Source organism: Diorhabda carinulata, chromosome 3 (assembly GCF_026250575.1).
Source record: "Diorhabda carinulata isolate Delta chromosome 3, icDioCari1.1, whole genome shotgun sequence".
NCBI lineage: Eukaryota > Metazoa > Arthropoda > Insecta > Coleoptera > Chrysomelidae > Diorhabda > Diorhabda carinulata.
Genome location: NC_079462.1, coordinates 27,090,835 through 27,109,950, shown reverse-complemented (window position 1 = coordinate 27,109,950; position 19,116 = coordinate 27,090,835). Strand labels below are relative to the sequence as shown.

Below are 19,116 nucleotides of genomic sequence, written 5' to 3'. Positions count from 1 at the left end.
CAACAGCTGAAAGAAGATTTTCTAAATTAAAACTTATAAAAAAATTATCTAACGATGGGACAAGAACGTCTCTCAGATTTGTCCCTATTATCTTTAAAAGCCAGAGAAACTCGAGAAACTGAAATATTCTTCAGTTATAGATAGTTAAATTAATAAATTTACCTTTAAGCAGTATATACCGTTTCTTGGCTCAATCTCTCATTACTCAGATATTTTATTTTAGCTCAATATCTTCTTGATTGGAATGATTTAGTAAATCGGTAAATAAACATAAAAACGTGAATTCAGTTCTTAATTAACCTCACCCTTATAAAGAAACAACAAAAACTCATCGTTAGAAATTAATCAAGAAACAGTACAACTATAAGAAGCCCTAATCTTCAACATACGTTATTCCAAGAAATAAATAATAAGCAAAATAGGAAAACCATGATTTCGCTGATTATTCCCTTACCAACAAACCTTTGAATCTCAACTTCTACTTCCCTCAAATATATGGTCACCATTATGTGTTTTATACTCTATTCCTTTTTTAAAAAGTATCTGATCGTAATAAATTTGTTCCTTGCTATTACACTTAGGAAAGGTGAAAGTTAAGAAATTATTTAAACTAGATAAAAGTAGAGAATAAACTTTTATTAACTATTTACAAATATATACAATGTTTTTTATTTCTAAAAATGAATGAATTAAATTATTTCAGAACTTTCTAAATCGATAGTAGTTTTCCTTCTTTTGAAATTTCTTTTAGTTCCTTTCAAACTTTCTATTTTCCTCTTTTTAGCTTCTTTCTTCTTTTCGTGTCTCTTAATTTTCTTCTTAGCAAAGCTTTCGGGATCTGTAACAGCTAGTTGGGTCCTCGACCTCTTTCTTTCGGCTCTTTTAACTGACAAATTTTGTTGTTGTTTTAACAAAGTTTCTGTGTAAACATCTACACCTACTTTTGTCTTCAAAAAATTAGACACTTCTTTGGCTAGTTGTCTAAGCGGAGCATTTTTTTCTTCTGTAGTTGCCATTTCTCTGACCTACAACAAAAATATTCTGAGCCATGTTCGATATTATTTGTCTTTATTTAAAATCAGTAAAAAATAAAATGCGTTATGTCACAAGAAGTTATCTCTGACGAAATAGGAGATAAATCGAAGTAAAGAAACAACAAATAATAAGAATATATCTCGATCCAGTGACGATCAAAGAGTTTATATATTTATTTGCAGCAGTTTCCTAAAATTCTACTTACCAAAGGTCCCACTAAATGATGCAATATCGGCAAAATATTTTCAGTTTCTAACGCTGTGGCAACACCGGCAATCCATTTGAAAACCTCCGTTCTTAAAGTTGTACTGGAAGCATTTTCGACAATTTCTGTATTCACAATTTTACGCATACGTTTAGCTAACCACAATAAATTCGGTTTATTTTCAACGGCTGGAATCGTTTGCAAAACTTTAGCGATAAATACCAAATTTTTCACCACCTATAATAAAATACAATTTCTAATATTGATTCTAGATAAGTTTTATAATATAAATACCTGTTCGGCAAGATCACTCTTGATATTCATGGGTTGCAGTTGATCGCACAAGTCCAAAGTAAGAGATTTGACAGCAGTAACAGGATCATTGCATAAATATCCGCTCTCTTCAGACTGACCTTCCATCAACAACTTCCTTAAATGATTTACATCTAATTGAGCTAAAACGTAACCTATAAACTGTGCAGCGCCCAATCGCACCCAATCATGAGAATAAGCTAAAAATGATTGAGCCTGCACTGCCAAATTTTCTATACATTCTTTTCGTGTTAAAAATGAGGGACACCCTGCGCAGAGTTTTAATAAAAGTTGGAACATTTGGAACAAATAATGATCTTTTGTTCGTTGTTCTTCTTCGGTGAGTTGTTCGTTAGTTTTTTCTACTTTCACGAATTTTCCTGGAGATTTGTTGATACCAAATTGTTTCAAAAGTAACGGAATGACTAAGGGTAATCGAGTTTCGAAAGTGGATGCTTCTAAACTAACGAAAAATCCGCAAATTTGGGCTCCTAGTCTTCGATGGTTGATCTGAAAATTTGAACAGATGCTATTCTTTCTTAGTATTGGGACAAAAGAAAGTTCTGGTGGTACTTGTATGCAGCCTTAACATAATTTTTGAACAAAAGCAGAGGGACAAGCATGTTAAAATTGACTTGAACCGAATATTTATTCGGAACTGGCTATTAAACCGGGTGCTGGATGGAGTTGATTGTGCAAAATGTGAGGGCCGCATTGGGTGTAGCAGATTATGATTCTGGATATTACCAGGAGTCGTATTTATTCATTTTTGTTTTACACCCCACGCCCTTAGACATCTAGTAAATGGACATACTTTGGTATCATTGTAACGATTGTTTTAGTGAGAATATCCATTTTTATGATTAAAGATATTTACCGCTAGTCAAGTCAAAAAATAACGGGAAAATTAGAAATACAATCGATATGTAATTTATTACAAAAGCAAGCCATTGTCTTACAATTGGATGCATATTAACACGGTTGAATCAACAATTTCGGCAGTGGTTGCTTGGTCATTTATCATTTATTCAGGAATAAAATCCAATTTTCATCAGTAAAATCGAAAAGATAAAAGTGTTTTCTTAAAAAAAAGGCACCACATCAATTTCTTTTTTCAGAAAAAAAAACGTTTTTGAGAGACTATAGAATTAAGTTTAAAGATTTGAAAATTTGGCTCTAGAGGTCTTCAAATATAGCATTTGGAATAACCAGTTTCAAATGAATATTCAGTTCAAAGCAATTTTAACATGCTTTTCCCACTATAGCCTTTATAACTGAATTACCAATCTAGCTAATTTTTCACCCCCGCAAATTTTTGAAAAACACTAATTATACATTTTATGACCTTAAAAAGCAATATTATAAAAAACAGAATGAAAATAGATTTAAAAAAAATGAAGCATCCTTTATTTCGAGAAATATTTGCTGTATACATTCTCTGTTTGTTAAAACCTTTGGTGTGTCACAAAATGGTTTTTTATATTCTAAGCTCATTGAGTAACTTACGTTCTTATCTTTAAGCCACGATACGACAATGTCAAAAAGTAAATCTCGATCCGCTTTTGGTAATCTTTTTAACATCAGTGTTATACATTCAGCTATTCTTCTTCTGCATTCTGGTTCATCATCATTTATTAATCTAGCTGCCAATGTTATAAGTAATGTTGATCGATGATTTTTTAAAACTGCCTAAAAAATACTTGATACAGTAACATAATGCAATTAAAAAATATACATTAATGATGAATTATAATTCAACTGAGAAAATTCTTAATGATGCTTCAAAATCTCCATTATTCCTTGTTGGAAGAAAGCTGTACATCCTAGGAAACAAGAGACAAGATCGGCTCTCATAACAAACAATTAGCTAAATATGTCTAATCAATTTCTGGATGCAGGATATATATAAAAATTGCATTGAGTTTTTGGAATTTACGATGACAATATAACTTTATTTCTTATATCTAAACGATTCTAGCTTTTCGTTTTATTCCAATATTTTAAAAATACCAAATGAAACATCAAATTAAGGAAAATTACCAAAATTTGTCCGAAGGTTATGAAATATTTGAAAAATTTTCTAAAAAATTAGAAGGGGTTCTCAAAAATTGGATATCTTGAAAGAGACTTTTCAGCAACTCCAGTTTTTCTCGTCCCCAGTACCCCCAGAATCGACTAGAAATAAATTATGAAGCATCAACATACATTTAATTCAATCATTTATAGAAAAAATGACATGGTATGAAGAGCCTGTGAAATCTTCTCTCTGTGTTATCCGGTTAGATCAAATTTTATTTCATTGTCTGGCTAATTTCTGCAGTATACAAAAGATTTAACTTCATTCTCTTCATAATCTACTTTTTTGTTGCTCTTTGTCCGTACGCTTATCAGATGTGAATGAACCAAAAAGAATTCCCTGGCTTTTTTGAAACCTTGTTACATTTCCTTTATATTATTTACAATTCGTTATTGATTCCACAACAGGACATGATAAATGTTTTTAATACTTTAACATCAAATTATTGATAAATATTGGTTAACTCTTCAGCTTACTGATCATTTAGATATCTCTAATAACAACACGAAATTTTTAGTTGTCTCATTTCTGGGTACTCCATACAATTTTTTCAAACATATTTCCAAAAAACATAAAAAGCTTTAGATATTATTAAGTCAAATTTTGTTAATGACTAAAAACAAGACAACTTGATATTATATTTCAACTGAAACGAGCACCTAACAAAAATCCTGTATACAAATTTCAAAAAATTATCACTAGTAATTTCCAAAATACATATTAACTCAGCTCATGGTGATGTACCCTGAGCCACTTGAAAATTTGGAAACCTGGAACATAAATCCAAAACTTCAACAGTGAGTCCTTCATACACATAGTGCTTGTTCTGATATAATGATTTCCTATTTAAAATTAGGCAACGTTGCACTAATGTAACCCAGACAGAGATACAAACTCTTGTGTGAATCATCTCACCACTCCTGATGGGAACCATTAGGATCTGATAATCATATAGTTGAGTGGTACAAAGGGTCCCTTATTTTACCCTCCATTTACGTATTAGGATTACCTAATTTTTGTCTTATATTAATGTGTTATTATTGCATTCGTTAAGATTTATTATTTAAGCAAAGTTTTACACTGACCGCTATTAATGTGAACCAATGTTATAGTTAAGTGATTCCAAGTATCCCAACAATAATATTAGTATTTGAGACAGCATATACACGGATACTAGGTTCTTAATAGTTTGTCATTCGTTGACTATGGTAATCTGAATATCGAAACCAAGTTTAATTCATTCATTTTCTAGTTTTATAAATAGTTTCATCCATATTAATTAATTGAGTTTTTAACTTGTGTATGTTATCACGATGTGACAGTTGTTGGATAGAGAATAAGAAATAAAATCTTGGTTATCAAGTAACAAAGTAGTTTTAATACGAAGAATATGGTTAATGGGTTTAACCGAAGAGACATTACAGTGCTGATACTCCAACATTATCAACAAAAATATGTGGAAGATCAGAGTTGCAGGTGCACAATGGGAAGGTCAGGACTGAGGTTATTATACTGATAAATGCAATAGATCAGATCAACTAGATGATCTGATGACAACAGACATATCTGTAAAAATTGGGTACTGCAAACCATACTAAAAAAATGTCTGTCTGTATCTAACAATAAATGAAAAGATGTGGGCACTACTTAATTGTTGGAATTGCATGGAATTGAACGCAAGTTCGAAGTCAAAACCTGTATGTAAAATATAGAATTTACCCAAACTATTTGATATAAAAACTGTTGAGGATCAAATATTGTACGAGTCACAAAATATGAGACTGTGTCTTGTGGAATAGATACAACAGAACTTACCAAAGGAAAGCTGTTTATTAGAGTCATGATCATCTCAATTGCGGATTCTCTTCCGTACCTTAATTCATAGTCCAACTGCGAAATATAGAAACTCAAATGTTTTTCAACCCTATCTCCCAATGGGTAATCCATTATATATTGGTGAAAAACTGCCCTAGACTGTACACGAACGTGATCAGTTTCAGAGGTTATACTCAATTCCGCTACTTTTTCCATAACGTCGCTTAATTCCGGAGCGTTAATTTTTCTTGATAAAATAGCTTTCAATAAATTAAAAGCAGTCGCTTGTCTCTCGTAATTGTGGATATCTTGTTCGACGTATAATAAGAGAATCTTCAACTGGTTCGTGTCAATGGTATGGTACGTTACTTCTCGTACTAAAACTGCCATTGCCTGAAAAATAATTAGTTCTGGTTAAGTTTGATTTCATAGCCAAAATTTTACTACCTATAAGTTAGAACCTTATTATCACTAAGGCAAACTAGGCATATGCCTAGCGAATCAAAGTTATGGCCACTAGAAGGTAAAATTCGTGGAGAGTTTGATTTAAAAAACCGTTGTTATGGATTTCAAAAAAAGACGTCCGACGAAGGAACACTAAATTTGGAAAACCTACCAGAAAGTGAACGCGGTCCCTATAAGGTTACCAGGATTTCAACATATCTTTTCTTTCCTCGCTGGATATTGCTATGGCTAGAGCAGTTACCATCAAGTTTCTCACATTTTCACAATTGTATATGTAAGTAAATAAACTAACCACTTGGTCAATTTTTTGAGTTCCTTTTTTGTTGAACTGAATCGTTTTTTTAGTACACCTCTGTAAATGATATTTGGCCACTTTTGTATTATTTTTTGAATTTGTATAAGAAGCTATCCCCGATTCCCATTGAAGACTACTTTTTTAGTTTTATTGTTTGTAGCTTCTTAGTTTTCTTTATATTTCATTCATTAGTTTTTTGTTGGTATTATATTTCTCTTTTGTTTAATTTGTACATTTATTTTATTTCATTAAAGCACAGTTTTTTCTTAAGGTAGATCTATCTTTATCCCTATTTTCTGATTTACAGTGGTAAATAAACATAAATTTAGGCTTTGGACAAAAATCAGATGGCGCCCCTGAGGAAATTCTTTTAACATAAAATTTGTTGTGAACCAAACTCGTCTTAATTCAATATTATTTGAGATTGATTGAATTTGATCAAATAATGTTCTTACCTTGAATGCAGCCACTGCTAAATCAAAGTTGTCACCTTTACTAAGACCAGCCGAAGCGTATTTATGTAAAATTCCAAATATGTCTTTAGTGATCGACTTGATTTGTCTTCTCAATGAAGGCATATCATATTTTAAAACCCATACCAACGACTGTAAAGTCAAAGTACATAACTGCAAGAGAAAGTGTCAGTTATATTATGTGTGACAGTTATATGGTGTGTCAAATTTTGATAAAAATTGATTACATGATTCTAAATATCATGTTATTCAATACGTATCCTGTACTTACCTTGACGTGTTTGCATTTTAAACAATTATGGAAGACGTTAATGAAGGGATCAATGTACATTCTGTAACTTTCGTCTTTAACTTTATCTCTCTTCAGCATAACGAAACATAACCTCAAACCAAATTCAACTAGCACATGGGCGTTAGTTTTAATGGAAGTTTTAACATTTTGTAATCTATATAAATCTCGATTTCCGGCTATTTTTGGTATAATGAAGCAGTCTTCCTTTTCTCTGCGCATTTGTTCGAGTTGTTTTTCAGTTTTTTTCTCAAGTTTCTTGGGGATCAATTGGGGAATACTTTCAGAAGACGTTCCATAAGCGAATTTTAACAAAGACTCTGGAGTTATGAATGTATTGTCTACCAAGCCGAATGCGATATATCTTAATGCTTCTTGGGCTTTATGAACAGTCTTGAAAGAATGGGAGGATTCAAGGACTTGTTTAATTGGAAGGATTAGGTCTAAAAGACACGATTCAGTTATATATCGAGATAAAATCTGTAAGGTATCGTAAGATTTTGATTGACGTGCTTCAGCTACCTTAACAGCTATTTTAGTTACTTCCTTCTCTTCTGATAAAATTCCAAATATGTCCGTCATACATAACTAGAAAATATACATTCCAGTAAACTATTTACTAATAAATTATTCACTTACATTTAAAACTGTCAATAATATTTTGTCCAAATCTGTGGGTTGGTAATGGTCTTTCAAACAAATCAGGACACCATGTAGAGTGTACACTAAGACATGGACTTGAAATCCTCTACCCAATAATGGAGCCATTTCACTTAATAGAGAATCTAGATATTTTGGTCCTAATGTTAACATTATGTTTTGCAACGTTTCTCTGGCTACTCTTCGTACACTTTCTAAATGAGATTTTAGAAATGAACAGGCTTTCATAAACACCCTAAATATGAAAAAAAAGATATGAAATTCATAATTGAAAACAACAGAAAATTGATAACTTGCCCAGGAATATTTTGCTTCAATATATTCTCCGGCAATTTCTGTAATAATTTGACTAGAGCTAAGGAAATAGGTACACGTAATAAATCTTCTTCTTCTCTTTCATGACCCAATTTCTTTCTATTAATTTTGTGAGAACTTTCGTGATGAGTCATTTCCGCCAATGACTTGTGCAATTTGGGAATCAACACTAACTGGAAAACAAATGTAAATATTATTTTAAAATTATTACATATAAACATTTGAAGTAGGTTATAGGATGAAATAACACAAACAATAATGCTCCATCAACGAGATTAAGAATCAGCAGAGCCAGGAGTTATAGACCAGTAAATTTGCCATGTTCAAGATCATCAATTTAGATTCCACCAAAAGTACCAATCCAACAAGTACATCACTTGAATGACTCATAGAAATATCAAGGTCTTGGAAAACATTTTAGTGCAGAATTCCGCAACGTCAGGTATGTCTTTAAATAATTGTAACATTATGGATCAATTTATACAATAAAATACAGTATACATCTAGCATACTTCCCCCTAGGAAGTTACTTATGCCCAATTCAAAAATATTCAAATAGCACCAAGATATATACAAAGCTATATAGTTGTTCTTCCACTGCAGTGCTCCTAGTACAAATAAGTATTAATTCAGTACAGCCACTAAATTTTATGTAAATGTACCAAAATAAACTCACCTCTAACGTTTTAACTATCCTGGTCGCTGTAGATTTGCACAGAACCGTAATTTTCTCAATAACCTTTAACTTAGTCTGATCGACCTCTTCGTCTTCTTCCTCATCATCCTGTTCAACTTCACCTTCTACAAATTCATCTACCTCCTGTTCTACGATTCCATTAACTTCACTAACAACTGAGCCAACTACTTCCTCTGTATCATCTACTGTTTCTTTATTAATGGAACAATCGGCGGCATCATCTTTGCTTAGATTCTTGTCATTATATTCTTGTTTATCTTCGACTTCATGCGCATTATGAAGATCGAAATGAAACGCATCCAAAATAGTAACGAGAAGTCTCACCAATTGCTTCTGGTAATCCAATTTGCCACTCAACTTTAACAGGTAGTATTTCAAAACACCTTCATACTGATGCCATGGTAATATCCTACATACAACTCCAATTGCTTCTATCGCTGCGTCAATAACGCTGTTCTTACCAGAATATTTTTCTTTGCATAAATAATAGGTAGCCAAAGGAAGAATGAATTGAGTGAGTGTTCTTGGGTTGAGGGTTTCCGTTAGTTCTTTGGTAATTTGACAGAATTTCAACAGTGCTCTAGCGTGTCGATGTATTTGAAGGTGAATCAGATTTTCAAAGAAATCCACTTCCAAATCTAGTTTATTGGTGAATTTGTTTAAATCACGAAGTATAAAATGGGCGTCAGGACATTCTCTAGCAAGACTTCCTAATAAGGATATGTATTCATTGCGAACATTATCTTTGGGATGTTTTAAACCTGTTCTAATCATATTAAAAATAGTTTGGTTCAAAAGATAGTCAACTTGTTTGACATATTGTCTTGTGACATAAACGGCTACTTGTTTCAAAGTATGAGCACTACTTTCCCTAGCCGATAAATCGTTTTCGTTGTTTATAAAATGACAACAATTGTATATTATTAATACTGCCAGAGAAATAGATATTTTATTTTCAGATAAAAGTTCTTGTGCTGTTTTAAAAGCATTATGACGTCGTTCAAAGTCGGGTTGATCGATCCATTTCTTATCAAAAGCGTTCAGTTCTCCTATTACTTCCATATTTGTTCTCAATTCTTCACTTAACGTTTTACTTGACATTACCTGTAAAATTTGACACAAAATTTGCCTACAAGTCGGATATGTTATTTCGAAAAACAGTGGCGATACTTCTTTCAGATGTACGTGAGGTTTAGTAACATTTCTTATTAGATTAAATATGGTAGTTACATATTTCAAAACTATTTCTTCTGGTAGAGATTTAGTACACCTTTTTAACACTACCGGTAAAAGTAGATTCAATATTTTATCACTAAGATCAGGATCCCATACTAACTCTGATATTCTGGATAATATAAACAATTCTTTTTGATTGAGATTCTTCGATTTAGCCAAAAGTTTTTTTTCTATTTTCAATAGGATTACTGAAACATGAGGTAGTAAAATCATGCTGCCAAAATTAAGATTTTCAACGACGCCCACTTTATCTAAAATTTCTTTGTCTATTGGTAAAACATTATCGACTGGAATTGAATTTTTTATATCTTCTTCATCCGGTTGTAAACTTAGAAGTTTTTCTAACATCTCTTCTATGACATTAACGACTGAAATATGACTTTTATCGTTAACCAAAAGACGCATTACTTGTGGTAAAATATAGTCCTCAGGGTAACCTTCCTTAAATTTAACAAGTAAAGGGAAATACCTGGGATTAGAACCCCACTGTGTTATAAGTTTTAGTAGGGCAGTTGGACTATGGATTCCCTCTATGTTCAATTTGTCCAAGTATGGCCAAATGAATACTGTAAATATTGCATTAATTTGTTGGTTGGTCCAGGGATATTGGTCGAAATGATCAAAGAATTTCTCTACTATTTTAATGCAAGATGATCTTAAATTTCTTAGGATCGAGAAGTAGCCAGCGTGAACATGATTTATGTGATCAAATGCATACTTTAAGCAGGTACCTAAAAATAAGAAATGATTGAATGTATTAACAAATATCAAAATTTGTACAGCTTTAACATAACTCAAAGGTGCTGAATTCTAAATTAAGTATGTCTTCTTAAAATAGTCCTGTCTGAACTGAATCAAAGTGATTGAGCAATGGTTTGCTAGGATTTTAATTCTTTCAATAATATTACCTCACGTTATTATAGTATATTGGAGTCATGAGGAATCAGTTGAAGTTCACAAAAGCTTCGTTTTGTACTAGCATTATTCAAGTTTACACTAAGAATTTACTTTTTTCACAATTTAACTCAATAATGGTACTTACTGGTTTTAATATAATGTAGTACAAAATTAATCTATCTTTATATTTTTAAAGCTTTGTCTGATATAAAAGAAGTCGTTACCAAAACTAGAGAAGTTGTTACAAATGTATAGAAGATGAATGCTCACATAACTTGTTTTTAATTATTTTGCAGAGTTGAAAAGATATAGTTTTATGTAAAATATGATAACTCAATAAGTAAAAATGGAGATGATGGAGGGAAATGAGATGGTGAATGAAACAGGAGTACCGAAAAAAACAAATTACAGAAATTTTCAAAAAATAATTAAATATCATGGTTTCTTATTTATTTTCATTCATATCTCGAAGTTGACTAATGAATAGTTAAGTACACACAGTATTATAGACGATGAGGAATCCGAAAATCTTAAGGAATATTAAAAGTTTATAGAAAGGAAACTTACCTATTACAAATAAGATATTGAGCAAATAGCTGATGATTTCATTGCCCATTAAACCACCACATTGTTCTTGGATAACCCCAAACATATTGATAGTACTCAATAGCCTCTTTGGTGGTAAAAATGTCTCCAACTGGCAGTATTCATAAACTTTATCAACAACAGCAGTAGGATCATTATCAGCATCGAGAAATTTATTATAAAGTCTGAGTACTTTTTGCAGGAAACTTAGTAATTCTTTTTCTTGACAACCGGCCAAAAATCTAAATACTACATTTCTTCTTAATTGACTAGATGATTTACCTCCGGTTCTCAAGCCTGTCTTCACGTTCATTTTTCCAAAAACTATTTGCATCACAATTGGAATTAAGCCGTCCCTATAAAAGAATTATTGTATATGTCACTGGGAGATTCTTTAGAACTAAAATTTAGCACTTACCTATGTTCTGGTAGAACTGAATTACTGTCTTTATCTACCCTAAAAGTAGTCATTTCATTTTTGAAATTTTTATCATCAACTATATTGTATAGATTCTCCTTATATGGGATCATGTATTTATGTTTATAGGTGAAAATACAATCAAGTGCTGCTTTTTGTACTTCCGAATCTCTATTTTGCAGTAAATCGAAATACAATTTGTACAATTCTGGTTCTCGATACATTGAAAGAGGACTTTTGAATTGTGCAAAAACATTCAATTTCTGTATTAGTGTCCTGGAATTACAAACAAAATTAATATCCCGTAACATTTGCACTAATTTTTCATTACAACTTTTAAAACTGGGACATTGTAGCAAACTGGTATTCTTCCCATACTAAGAAAAATATAGTTAAACAAAAAATGGCTATTTTTAAATACCATGGGCTATCAATGGATCTAAAGTCTCATTTCTAAGATATATAGAAAATATCGATAGTAGAAGATAATAGGGCCAAGATAATATTCAAACAAAATAATTTTCAAAATGTATTTCACAAACAGCTATGATTAAAAACGTTGAATGCTAATTCTTTTTTGCCCAAAAAATGGCATTAAAGTATTTACATTTCCAAATAAATTTTGAAAATAATTTTTACATGTTTCATTGACATGAGGCAAAGTTGTATATGAGGAATGTATAGTAAAACAAAATTTTCCAGTGATAACCATTGTGCTGCTACAAAGTCTAGTACAATTTCAAGAGAAATGAAATCTAAGTTTATTTCGAGTGTTTGTTTCGATAAGAATGAATATCATACAATATTTAGAATGACCTAAAAATTTTAAATTTTCAGACAATAGTGATTTTATATTAAAAATGGTGACAAAACGAATAAGAAATATGAGAAATAAGATTAATGCCAAAGCCAAAAAAAGAACTAAAGTTGGAACAGGCACATACAAACTGCACAGAAAAACTTATTTCTAAAAGCAGTTGAGAAGTAGCTGCAAGAAGATAGAATTAAATATTCCACAAACTCGAAAAATGAAAATAAAAATTCAAATATTCGAGGCATTTTAAGAGCATATTAGATATTTGGATTATACAGCAATATTTGTGAATACTGAATCAAAGAAGATTCTAACAGTTAAGTTAAGAAGAAATATGTCTCACAGTATAGCTTTTATGTTGTTATATAAAATACAGGCATTTAGAAACACTAGAGACAGTTTTAGCAAAGCTAACTTTACACTATTACAGATTCCATAAAACCCAACCTGAAACTTTATAAACATAAACATTATAGTGCATCAAAATTAAAAATTATTCAAGGACTACGAACTAGATAAATGTGAATTATTCAACTCACAATTTAACTCTCAAACCGAAAAAAGATACATGTAAGACATGCTCTGCCTTGCAGTTGGTGTTACAAGAAAAAAATATAGTGGTAAAATGCAATACGTATAATATATCTGAATGAATCTGAAAAATATATATTTGGCATGGTCTTGTAAATGTCAAATAGATTGGAACAATGAATCAGAATCAGATTTTTATATAGATACACAGGATAAAGATGACAGCGGCATTAAAAAAATACACCATTCTGATTCCGATTACCAAATCACTACATAAAAAAGCAATATGTCAAAATAATTGATTTTTTTGATGAATTAATGAAAGATCAAAACTGGAAAATGTGTCGTGGGGTAAAACCTATTAAGAGCGAGGAGATACTCACTTTATTATTAATTTGCTATTTTTTTGCATGATTTTATTTTGCTGTTTTTCAGGTATTTCAGAATCGTCTTTTTCCAAAGTTTCATCTGCTTCCACGTGAGCATTCTGCTTAATACTTATGGATGGTAGTGAATCTGAGTTAGTGATCACATATTCTGTACTAAAATTCGAAGTAATTAATAAACAATACATTTTATCCAAAATTAACACTTACGATATAAAATCCAACAACAAATCTGAAATATCTCTAGTTTTTGCTTCAGCAACATTAGCGAAATGTACTAAAGCTTTCCATAGTAACAGCCTGTAATTTACAAAATCAGGCTTGGATTTAAGTAACAGTGTTTCGTCAAATATTTCTTTTAATTTAGTACAAAATATTTCAATAGAAACTAATGTAAAGTCAACTGGAGAAATAATTGATTTGGGGGCATTTTTAAGTTCTTCTCCAAAAATTGACCAAAAAACATTTGATTCCATTCCAGTAGCATATGACGCTATAATTTTGATAACTGGTTCCCAGAGTAACTGAAAATATAAAAAGAAATGTAATAAATACATTCCTGGAAGCAAAAATTTCAAATAACTTACTTGAAAATTAATATAAAGTGTTCCGCAAAGATACCTGAGTGGAATAATGCTGAATGAAGTTTGTTTACACATTAACATCTGTGGTTTATCAAAACTCAACTTTTCTAAACATTGTAATTGATCTCTGTAGGTATGAACATGTGGTTCTATAGATTCAACTTTGTACATAAGTGTGAAGACCTGCCAATCTTCTATATGTGCTTCAGGATCTGTACTATGTTTTAATTTAAAGTCAGGCAGGTGTTCAAATAGTGTATAAATGTGTGTGGTTAGAAGCCGTACCTAAAAAGAATTATAGAAAACATTATTGTACAAAGTGGCTTAATTTGACCTGTTGTTGGTCATATGTTGGCAGGCATCTTTGAGAAAAAAATTTCTATGATAAAAGTGACTTTTAGAAAAACCAGGAAATTATTTACAGACTTATAAGTCCACAGGACACAATAAAATACAAAAAGTTGCACTAGGTACTGAATTGCATATTATTGATAAAATTCTGTGTAAATTTGAGTACACATAAGCTATAGTTTGTTTTGAAAGTTTTGTGGAAGAGCAGATTACAAAAGTAGATAGATCAAATTAGCAACAGAATAACTAAAACTGCCTGTTAAGTTGAAATTTTTGAAACTGTTGGTGATATTCGTACTGATAACCCTATGGTTATCAAAGCACACGTCATACAGTATAATTGTGAGTATTGGTGTAGTACCAAAAACAGCGTGTTCAGTAAAAATGCCTGTGAATTTCCTATTCTTATCCCAAGGTATCTTGGAAAATGTTTGCATCTCCCACAAAATATCAATAATCCTTAATTCATTTTATAATTCAATAAGCCACCTAGCAATAGATGTAATCTGTAAATAATTGTAATGTTTTTCTTAATATTTGTTTTCTTGAAAATGCAAAATTTGTTCTTGAGACATATTCATGCTGTTTTCATTTGTCCTCATAGTACAGAAAATAAAAAATTACCTCATGGAATGGGGAGCTAAAGTTCATCTCCATCACATTATTTATTTTCATTAACATATCCATTGTAAGATACTTCTCCTCGCCAATTTGTTTAAAATATGATATCAGTAAGTCAAAACTTTGTAAGCTACTTATATACTCAGTTTTATTAGTAAGAGGTAATAGAGCCTCAAGAACATGTTCATTAAATATTTTAAATAGTAGGTCATGATTGATATTTAAATGTATCATAGTCTCTAATGTAACATTAATAAAAAATAACAATTTCTTCTTTTCTGACTCATTTTCAGCTTTGTTCATACTTTTAATTGAATTTAGGAGACTTTCTTCCAATATTGTAAGTACATCATTCATTTTAGCTGTTAAATGAGGCAAACACAATAAACTGGAGTGAAAAGTATCATTTTTTAGATTCTCCAACAAAATCCTCTCAACTGTACTATTGGCCTCCTTAAAATCTAAATGATATTTTGTCCATTTGCTTAAATTCATACCATTAACACAAGCTGGAGCTTTATATGTTAAAATATTTATTAGAAGATTGAAGCAGTCACTATCTAATCCATTTTTTACACAAAATTTCAAGAAACTTGGCAAAATTGAAGCTTCAAACAAAGAAAATGTTTTAATGTTATCAATGAAATATAAGAAAACTTTTTTATGAGGGGTAACTAACAATTTTTTGGTTAACATTGAAGTCTGTTCTTGAGCAAGTTTCAGATTATTAGAAAGTAACAACACTATAACAATCTGGCAAATTAGTAATGTTGTTTCTTCAGACTGGTTCAAAGTATTTAGTATTTCTACCAAAACGTTTATTATTAATGACGGTTTTTGAAGGAATTTGCCTTCTTTATGCTCTATAGTCTGTCCGACCAATTTCAATATTAAATTTATACTGTTTGTCAAACTATCATTTGGGTTTGTTTTATATTTATTGATAAGACCTTTTAAAACAGTTACAAAACTTGACCATACTAAATCTCCTTTCTGTGATTTTATATTGTTAACTATATTTGTTATCACATGCTCTAGGATTTCAAAAAGTAGACTTTGTGTTGAACTTTCATATGTCAAAGATTCAAAAAGAAATGGAATTACTGTATCGGCACAACTATGAAACTGTCCATCAATCCCAGTCACCATTTGGAACAGAAGTTTCCCACAACCTGAAACTCCCTAAAATAACATTACAGTTAAAACATTTTATGAAAATATCTTTAAGAATATTGACCAAAACCACAAGTTCCAGCTGAATGCTACTGACTGTATTATCAAAAACATTGTGATATACCATTTAAGTGATATTTTTAGACTAGCTGTTATAATGATCAGTACGGTAGACAATAATAACAATAACCAAATCTGATGCAGTGTCTATGATGTTCAATGACTATTAAAATAGTTTTGGATTTTTTTTTAATTCTTAAAAACAATGTACACATGTGTGCAGCATTTGATTCCAACCAGTTTGTTACTTATTTGTACAGAGGATGTACCAAAACACATTTGTGTAACTTTTAATATGTTACAAAGAAAAAGGAAACAAATTAACTTCAAAGAAAAATCATATATTATAGAACTAGACTAGACTAGACGTGGCAAAGGTATATGATGTAAAACACTCGACAATTTTAACAATTTGGAGAGGAAAAACAAGGCAAACTCTTTATGACAACAATTTTTTGAATGAGTCAGAACAACACAAAACCTACTAAGATTGAAAATACTTATTGGAGTTTCTTAAATCTTGACGGACAAATGATGATGATCTTTTGGGTAGATATTTCATTTTTGTCTGATTAGATTGAGTATTTCCTGAATGAACAAGGTATTATGGTAAGTGATGAAACTGTCAGTGCTCATAAAGGTGCAGTAAAGAGTGGATGTCAGAAAAAATGTCAGCATTATAGAAATGCTTCAGATAAGAAGATATTTTTCAGACAGACAAAACTGAACTTTTTTACAATATGAAAAACCAGATCTCGAAATTCCAAAAAACAAATTGCTTTAGAGGAAAAATATCCAGTACTAGACTAAATAGTATGGTTGCAGAAGATATAATAGTATCTTACAAAAGATAACTTTCAATTATTTGCAGATCTAAAAAACTCAAGATGTTTCAAAAATAGGATACTCAAGTAAAAGCAACAATAAGAAACTTCTACTTTTGATTGTACTGAAGTGCATTCAACACTACATGTTACATCTGTAGAAATGCAATAAGATGTTTAAAAACTTATTACAGTGTTTAAGTTTATACAAAAGCTTGTAAATTGTGAAAAGAAAAGTTTTACCGTTCTTTATGCCATTGGTAATAGTTTTACAAAAAACTATAATTTACTGCTTTCCACATGCAAATTGTGAAGACTTTGCAAAAGTATCTTCAGATGATGATACAGAGAAGAATAAAAGGCTAAAACACTCAAATTTTATAATCTAGGTACTCTATTTCTGAAGCAGAGGAATTTATTGAGGTAGATAATTGTATTATAATCTATGCACCACATACATAAGATGAAATGGTATATGAAAATAATCAACAGACTCTGAAGAACAATTTTATATGATTGAAATCATTAAAGAATAAAAAAATTCTTTAAATCACAGTAGCCTTCCAAACAGACTGAAATTACAGATTTTGGGAATCTAGAGAAATTATATTATTAGTCTATATCACATCTATTTTATGAAATTAACAAAGTATAGTTTAATTTGATACTTGAATACATTTTTCTTGCTAAAACATACAAATATGGATGTATATATACCCTCATATTCTAACAACTACATAAAAAAATAATAAAGTAGTCCCTTAGATATTATAAAGTTTGACTTTATAATGTTTTATAAGTAGAAATACAAATTTGAATTTAAAATTTAAAGACAATTTTACTTACATCTGGTTGATTCCTTACTGCCTTTAAAATAAGATTTAGAAAAGTTTTCTTGTCTTTCACCTTCCTAGCTACAAATGCAAAGCTTTCAGCTGCAAAACTATTGATGTATTCAGGTTTACTATCAGATAACAGTGGTAAAAGTACAGTAAAAACTGAATGAATATCTTTAACCAGTGATCTCCAAAGAAATTTGAACAAATATGCCAAAGTTGTAAAAACCCACTCCAGCTGTTCAGTATTTTTTGTATCAAGCAAACTAATTAGTGTTTCTAAAGATTCAACAAAATATTTATAGAATTCTTTCTGAAGGTCTCTTGCTAAGGCAACCAATAATCTATAAAAAAGAGTATCAGCATCAAAAGCTAAATAAATAAAGTATACAAACGTTTGTAATACGTACTCCAAAAGTGGTTGTAAATATAAAGGATCCCCTTCTTGGATATGCTTCAAAAGTATTTCAACAAGATGGTCTTTAACAAGTAATAATTGAGGTAAAGTAATATAATTATATGCCCTAATCTCATTTTGAAACCTCTCATATCCCTGAGTTAAATTCATAACATTCCATTTAATTATGGTTTGTTGGAATATTGTTTCATTTTCTTCAGTTTCTAAAGTATATTCATGTGATACTTTATGAAAGATGTCGACATCTATGTTAGATATTCTCTCCGAAAATGGAAGAAACTAAAAAGATGCATAATTTAATAATTATATATATTACACAGTAAAATTAAACATTTAATATTATAAATTTACATATTATTACATTAAAAAAATAATAAACGTGTGGAGTAATATTTTAAAAACTTTAGTGGAAAACTTTCTATTATGAATATTTTTCATTCGTAAATAATCAACTATTACCTTAAATGTGTTTGAATCCTTATGACGGGAAGATTTATTCTTCATTTTGATTTAATTGAAAACCAAATCTTTATTCAAAACATGTTGCTTACCACAAAACTATAACTTTTCAATATTACACGTGCTCGGTACTGTCAACGTCAGAATCTGACTTACCTATTACCAACATAAAACTAAAAAAGTAAGAATTAATAAATTTTGTATATTCATGAGTATAACTAAGAATTAAATTAATAATATTGAAAGTATTAAATATTAATATGTGGAAATTACTTCCTGAACTTA

The 19,116-nt window shown here is 30.4% G+C and overlaps 1 protein-coding gene across 1 annotated transcript; it reads right to left on the bottom strand.

The window, feature by feature from the left end:
* Positions 1 to 621: 621 nt before the first annotated feature.
* On the bottom strand, positions 622 to 18,980 carry LOC130891419 (small subunit processome component 20 homolog). The gene is made up of 19 exons (XM_057796163.1): positions 18,832 to 18,980; positions 18,365 to 18,651; positions 17,965 to 18,298; positions 15,065 to 16,243; positions 14,093 to 14,374; positions 13,716 to 14,029; positions 13,503 to 13,661; positions 11,775 to 12,050; positions 11,339 to 11,712; positions 8,618 to 10,605; positions 7,924 to 8,114; positions 7,606 to 7,861; positions 6,949 to 7,554; positions 6,660 to 6,830; positions 5,445 to 5,837; positions 3,059 to 3,241; positions 1,535 to 2,062; positions 1,241 to 1,477; positions 622 to 1,025 (listed from the first exon to the last, which is right to left on the bottom strand). The coding sequence occupies exons 1-19, from the start codon at positions 18,874 to 18,876 to the stop codon at positions 690 to 692; spliced, it is 8,139 nt and encodes a 2,712-aa protein (XP_057652146.1). The 5' UTR covers positions 18,877 to 18,980; the 3' UTR covers positions 622 to 689.
* Between the last annotated feature and the right edge of the window lie 136 nt (positions 18,981 to 19,116).